General features: G+C 39.1%; 1 protein-coding gene across 1 annotated transcript in view; it reads left to right on the top strand.

Annotated features, from left to right (window-relative positions):
• LOC108735938 (lysine-specific histone demethylase 1A) overlaps positions 1–7850 on the top strand; it is a 229159-nt gene that overhangs the window by 212300 nt on the left and 9009 nt on the right. The window contains exon 5 of the mRNA XM_018468181.2: positions 3987–4139. Coding sequence (XP_018323683.1) covers positions 3987–4139 — 153 coding nt within the window. The remainder of the gene's footprint in view (positions 1–3986; positions 4140–7850) is intronic.

Below are 7850 nucleotides of genomic sequence, written 5' to 3' on the forward strand. Positions count from 1 at the left end.
TCTTGAGATAAGAAATTTTCGAGTATTTATAGGATAGGGTTGTTAGTAATTTTGATAGAATGTTCTAGAAGGAAAAGTAGTGAGAGAGAGGGTGAAGACACTAGTTTCTAGGAATACACAGAATTAGATAGTACAGAATTCAAGAGAAAGCAATTAAGGGTAAAACCAGATATTAGTATGGGAGTGCATGCAGGTATGGTTGAAGTTGGATTTCCAGGTAAAAGTGATTGAAAGAACAATAGAGTTTAGACTGAAAGGAAATATTACTTGAAATGAAATATTAATTGAAATGAAATAAAATTAGAAAAAATATTTACACACAGAAAAAACAAAAAGAGTTATTTCGCCACAGTTAGTTTCTTGCCTAGACTAACCTGCATCATAGTCTCTGGTTTGTCGCAATAATTTCATTTATATATTTTTTCATATATTTTAAGTTATTTCAAATAAACCGACAAATAATAGTCGGTATTAGTATAGGAAAAAGACAGCATTCATTCGATTCTTGTAACCAGCTTTCTGAGAATTATAACATCGCATTTTGCACGTAGGCAGGTCATAAAATTGACCGATCGGGCTAGGGTTTATGAGTCTTTTGTCCGGTTCCATCCGGTCGGGCGGTAGTTTCGACCACGGGAAATTCCTAGGTTTACGTACCTTTCAGATTTCTTGTTTATGTGTGTGCATGCGCTGGTTACGAGGAACAAATGTTGTTGCCATTACTAATAGCATTCGGGTAGCGACCCTTGTCGAACGCACAATATCTTGTCTTTATCAATATTCCCTTTTTGTATTTCGTTGTTGTAATTCAAATTCTAAAGTGTTATTAAATCCAATAGTAAATTCAGTTATCCAGTTTTTTATTTTACTTATAATCTACAGAAATTACTGTGTCAAATTAATTTGGGGCACAGTTGTGGTCTAGTGTATATAGGAGACTTACAATCTCCTTGGGAACTTTCCGTATGCTAAGTCCTCAACTTTTTCCAGTCTCTGTTGAGAAGTTAAAAAAAATTGGTAGGTATTTTCTGTATATCTACATGTTATGTACAAAGTATCTATTTAATTAATTGTGGTATTTTGGAACGTCATCGGTTTCTTCTTTGGCTGATACCTATCCATTCGCATTCCGTCGTGTGGCTGGTTGGTCGTTTGTTGTGGTCGTGAGAGGAAACGCGGTCCCAAAGAAACAGTAATTGTTTGTGGCAGCAGCCATTATTTTAATTGAAGTGGTGATAATGACGGTGTCTGCACTGTAATTGCAGCTGAAAACAAACAGGACAGTTCGGGAACCGGCTCGACGATGTGATGGCGCGGAGAGTTGTGAAACGGGGGCAAGAACTTGCTGTGTCATACCTTCAGGCACTCGCAAACAAAAATAAGAATAATACTAATAATAATAATAATCGTAATGCAAGCTAATCTCCGAATGCAGCTGCCTCATGTTGGGTCGTCTTTTGGCTTTTGTCAAATTAATTCAGAAAAAAATGTAGACATTGGTACTACTTCCAATATGTTTCTAACTAGTACTACTCCTTCAAGTGTTCTAACAATCTGTCTCGCCTGATTTTTTGTTATTTATTATTTCTAACCGAGGTACAAATTTCTATAGATAATTTCAATTTTTGTATGGTGTCTCACTCAAGATTTAAGAAAGTTCAAGGAGAAAATAAATAGCTCTTCTCTTTTAGAAGATTCACTATTCAATTCTTTTGTGGAACATGAACCAGGTGCTGACCGGACATTCTATTTCGCTTAGTGGTTGATTATTTTGATAAGTTTTTGTATGGTCATCATAACAAGGTCGTCAGTCCTAATACTGATTGGACACGCACCTCCACTCTTTCCTATTCTGACCTATTCTTCGCGTTTCCCTAAAACTAGAATATCCTACATCCTTGACTATTTGCGAACAGTAATCTAATCTAGGCCTACCTCTAATCCTCTTAACTCTTGTTTCTTCCTCTAATATGTCTGTAACTAGACCTTCATGCCTGAGAAGGTATCCTACCAACCTATCTCACCATTTCTTATTGACTTCCATAGAGTCCTTCACCTCTTCGTTTCTAACCTTCTCTATTCACGGTATCATTCGCCAGTAACACTACATTTCGAACGCTTCTAACCGCGCTCCAAACATACAGCTTTAACAATATTTTTTGAATTTCTAAATAATTCGTTCGCGAGCACGTGAGAGCACAGAAGTTACTCCTTTTTATTGCAGCCCAATCGACCCCGCGCTATCCTCTGCTTTATATCCCTAGTACTCCTTCCGTCCTGACTTATCTGACTTCCTAGATACCTAAAATAAGACAGTTCTTCTAATCTTTCGTCTCCTATCTTTATATTCGCTCGTTTCCTACTTTTTCTTCCCTTGCATACCATTATTTTTATTTTACTTTTATTTATTTTCATACAATACTATTTTGTCATTGCCGCTTCCATTTTATTTAAAGCTATCTCTAACTCACTCTTCCTTGCTAAATGTTAATACTGCTATATCATCTGCAAATCTAAGCATACCAATCTTTTACTCCTGTACATCTATCCGTACAGTTGTACTGTCTTTAATGATGTATTGTAGCAAAAGGTAATAAACGTTTACAAGTTTCCCTTACTGCGATTTTAATATTTAGACTTTGTTATCTTCCACCCCAATGCCAGCAGAGAAACAAATGGATACTTAGCTGGTGCCCTGCGTTTATAAGTAAGTGAATGTGAGATAGGTCTTGCGGAAAGCAATTTAAAAAAATTGTTTTGGTCAGACTTCTTCGTGACTAGTTCGGTTGTAGAGGTTGAACGAATATCACAGTATCGCAAAGTGTGTTCGTGGCCGGAATGTAACTTGCTCAAACAATCTCTTATCATTATTCCACGTGGTACTACCAGCGTTCGTACTTGTTTTTGCACAGCTGCTCCCTAGTCGGCTATGAAATTCCGCTCGTACATCCTCATGGGAGGAAAAATTGCAGATAAAAATCTACCCGCTACGGGTTTTATGTTGCAGACCATACTCTCATATAAGTGTACAACACAACTCTATATGTGTACGTTTGTGTGTATCTATCTTCCTTTAGATAGTTGCTTAACTACGTGCATATAGGGATATTTATTTATTACGCTTGCACACAATACATACACGTGAATGTCTCGTATTTAGACAAATAGAGGAAGTTACAGCTACCTGTTAACTTGTTTACAAGAGAAATTAGACGTACCATGGCAGGCGTACAACAGAATTGCCACTTTACTGATTATAAATAATTAATGCTCTATTGGAAACCAATCAGAATTTCCGTGGAATGCCATAGCACACGTGAGTAGCTACACGGCACCGATTTCATTCCTATTCGTTTATTTTCGTACCATTGTCCTTCTTTATCCAGTATCTGTTGATAATGGAAAATGTGAAGATCGAATTATGAAGAAACTGAATTTCCGGATGTCTTATATATATGAAACCCCCATGACGGATCAAAATAGCATCAAAATTGTTGGAGGTTCTGTCTTCTATCACAAGAGATCCAGAATCTCTAACGCTAGTGCTGGTGCAATTCCGTCATGCAGGTTTCATCTATAAGACATCCGGAAATTCAGTTTGTTCAGACGACAGTCGTCAAAGCCTGAAGTTCTTGATCAATATTTTACTGAAACTTGTAGATGTGGATTGCAATTTCGATCTTATGTACTGTCATAACTCGATATTTAGGAAACTAATTGCATTTTCTGCTTTGCCGTAAATCAAAGTCAAGTTTATATTAGGTGTATTATCCTTATTTGTGAGAAAATATAAGTAGGTATGTTTATTTCGTCCTGTTTTAGTAAGTAAAACGCTTGCAGGATAACAGATCGCCGATTGTAAAATAATACGACGATGATGCACAATGATTATTCAAATTTCAAAAGCGTCCAGTTTCATGTTTCTTTTTATTTGTGAAACGCTTTCCAACCACACTACAGAGTCCTTTTATTTTCTTTATTTACAGTGCGAAATGGATACTCATGCGTCCCGGTGGCTTTGGCGGAAGGCTTAGATATCAAGTTGAACGCTGCCGTGAAGAAGATAGAATATCACAACAAAGGAGTGGAAGTAACCGTTTTCAACGCGAGGAACCCCAATTTGACTAACACGTATCACGGTATGTTTTTTACATTTTCGAATGGGTTGATTCTTTTTTTTTTTTTTGATAGCCTTTAGTTTTTAGACAATTCTGACTTATTTCTTTTGCTCTATTACACTATCTTACTTGAAAAACTTTCGATATGAAGTAAAACTTCTTCTGCCAACGTAACGTAAGGGTAAACACGTGACGAAAAGCAGTGGCGGCTCGTGAATATTAATTTCACACTCTTACTCAAACATTTCCATTTGCAACAATCAAACACCATTTTTCTTATCTAAAGCGACGTAATAAAACAATCGTTGAAGATCGTAATTTGGCAAGAGTCGACTGTATTTTGCAGCATCAAACAAATCAGTAAAGATAAAGGCTTATGTGTTTTAAATTTAGAGTAATAGATGGAAGCAGTATTGACAAAACAGTGCTGTATGAAAATAGATAAAAGTAAAACAAAAATACTGGTATGCAAGGGAAAAAAAGTAGGTAACGAGTGAATATAAAGCTGGGAGACGAAAAATTAGAAGAAGTGGCTGATTTTAGGTATCTAGGAAGTCAGATAAGTCAGGACGGAAGGAGTAGTAGGGATATAGGGATATAAAGCAGATGATAGCGCAGGGTCGTGTCGCCTTCAATAAAAAGAAGTCACTTCTATGCTCGTGAACGGTTAATTTAGAAATTCGATAAAGGTTGTTAACGGTGTATGTTTGGAGCACGGCGCTTTACGGGTGCGAAACATAGACAGAAGGCGCGGCGGAATAGAAAAGGTTAAAAGCGTTCGAAATGAGGATACCGTGGATAGAGAAGGTTAGAAATGAAAAGGTATTAGAAAGAGTAGGAGAATAGAGGATTTTGTGGAAGTCAATAAGAAATAGGCGGGATAGATTGGTAGGACACCTTCTCAGGCACGAAGGTCTAGTCAGAGACAGAGGCAGAAACGGAAGTTAGGAGGGGTAAAGGTAGACCAAGATTAGATTACTGTTCGCAAATAGGTAAGGACGTGGGATGTTCTAGTTTTGGGGAAATGCGAAGATTAGCTCAGAATAGGAAAGAGTGGAGATGCGTGTCCAACCAGTCTTAGGACTGACGACCTTATGGTGATGAATAGATTCTCACGTCCAGGAATTCCTTGTTATTTTGTACGTTGCACGCTGTTTTAAGCGAATGTGATTAGGTTCTGAAAGGCCGGTCGGGATGGTTGGCTGGCATTGTTTTTTGCCTGGTTTACCGATGAAGAAAATCTAATTTATCCTTACGTGTTGAAGTGTAGCGTAGGTACGTCGACACGGGTTAAGGGGTCGTTTTAATGGCTAGGATTGTAGTCTTGCGATGTTTAGTGGCTTTAATTGGCCACGTCAGATGCTCGCCGGCCAACGAGCCAACCGAGCCGGAATAATCCGCGTATATGCTGCCGTAGCCGTAGTCCGCCGCTTGCTTGTAGCGGGCACCACCGCGAACGGCCACGGCAGCAACAAGAGCGCAGCGCAGTGCATTGCGGCGCAGTGTGCTGCGCCGTAGAATTTATAGTCCTGTAGCTATTACTAATGACTCCCACGGATCGCATTGTTCCAGTCCACCTCGCGCGGAATTGCCGAGATGTTTCCGAAGTTTTTCACGATCGACGAGATGTTTTTACTTGTTAAATGTTAATGAATGTGAAATTACGTTAACTTATATGGGCACCACGCAATACTATTTTATTGACACCCATTTACGACCGGGATATTTACGAGAGTGCCGGTGCGCGCCCAGTCTCACAACTTATACACATGGTATCGCCGCGACGGTGGCTGCTCTGGATTCCGGATCGTTCCAAAACTGTTTTTGCCAATCCACGACGTGATATTTCACGCTGCAAAAAGGTGCCGCACGTCCGACACGCAACGGATATGAAAGAAATGCCGACGGAAACGGTACGACGTACGAGTTTTCCGCCGTATGCCTGCCGTCCATTCGCTTAGAGAAACGTACAGCGTGGGCGATATCGGGAATACGGCCGCTCGTTACCGTCAAAGCCTCACTGTATGCTGCAAATAGGGATGCAACCTTTTCAGGCTTTACATAAAGTATTTCTCGACTAAAAGGTTAAAAAAAAAGCACTCAGCATAAAAATAAAGTATTTTAATTTTTGTTTTTAAAAACATATTTTTTGTTACACCTAGCAGCCAGTAACAAATTGCTGTCGCTCTAAAATACATTAATAGCCTCTAAACATGGCAAACAAAGATCTAAGTAAACTAAAAGTTCATTTTTAATTAGTTTTAANTGTTGGACCAGAACGGTCAATATATAATTTAATAAAGTATTTGTTTATTATACGAAAACTGTCTTTCATTTCCACAAAAAAAAACGAAATGACTTTCCGAACAACCCTGTAGGTATGTTGACGGAAGGAAAATTTTTTTTCCATTTTCTCATGTTTACTTCTTGGAAACCATTTCGTTAACAGCGTTTACCTAGAGCAGCAACTAGTGTAGTTACTTTAAATATGTAAGTTATAAGGTGTGCTGTTGTTTATGGTCGGTACTCGTAGCACACTTGATGGTTAACAAGCTCGAGCAGCAGACCATCGGGATATCATGGTGTCGACTTGATCTAATTAGTCCGGGGTTTGCAGCTGTTGAACGGAATGACTCAGAGTGGAGTTTAGTAGGCAGCTACATGTTGGGGCAACGATAATAACGAGAAATTAAAGCACATATGATAACATCGTTGCTTTTAAGGTGTAAACGCGAAAGGATTTGTATGAGTATGTTTGTAATAATAACTATAAGCAGGCGGCGGATTGGCAGACTTCGTTTTAACCACAACCGTTACGTCGCGTTGTGTCCATTCGTCGGTCTGTCTTATGGCTAAAATTGCTTTCGTCGCATTCACATTATGGGGGCACACTCAAACACGCAAGAAAAACGTACAATTTACTCTTGTATTCGTCTGTGTTGTGCGCTAACAAGTACTCCAAGAGTTATGACGTCAACCGTCTGTGAGCCAATATGAACGTGGCGAGTTCATGATGGGCGGAACGCTGCTGCACCGGATGATTTCGTTAATCGAAAGAACGAACGGAGAACTTAACAACAACTGCGAGTGAGTGCCATCGGCGACTGTATGATGGGAAGAACGAAGAATCAACATGGGGCAATGCAACCGGCCGGCAGATGTTGAATAATAAAGGTCCGCGATATAATCCAAAAGGTGCTCCACTTGATTGGAAAAAGGGTATCCTCGGATGGAAAGTCGGCTAGAGTTGTAACATGGTACTTTTATCGTAATATGGTCTTCTTTTATTGCAATAAACGTATTAAAATGTTTCTTGTCGAAAACAACAGATGGGATATTGATGAGAACTTAAAAGTTCAAAATTGGGATCCACACAAATTTACTGATTTCTTTTTACTTACTAATTGCTCATAGTTAGGTCCATACTCGAACACTAAAAGAGCTCAAATGGAAATCGTATTGATTTCTAACAATTTGAGTGAATACTAGGCACCTAAATTTTTCAATTTTTGTCATATTTGGATCCAATAATTCCGTTTGTTTTTTTGACGTGACAACGTCTTATAATTCGATGGAGCCGGCTGCACGCACGAAAAAACATGACTCATGCGGCTTTACCTCGCTCTGAGGCGTTCCATTTAAGGCTTGAAGTGCAAGCGAGAGCGCGGAACGAGCGACAAAGAGGCACAATCGGCCTCCGCGTTCGGCAGCGTTCGACATCTGTCTCTCTCC

Source organism: Agrilus planipennis, unplaced genomic scaffold, assembly GCF_000699045.2.
Source record: "Agrilus planipennis isolate EAB-ADULT unplaced genomic scaffold, Apla_2.0 scaffold8, whole genome shotgun sequence".
NCBI lineage: Eukaryota > Metazoa > Arthropoda > Insecta > Coleoptera > Buprestidae > Agrilus > Agrilus planipennis.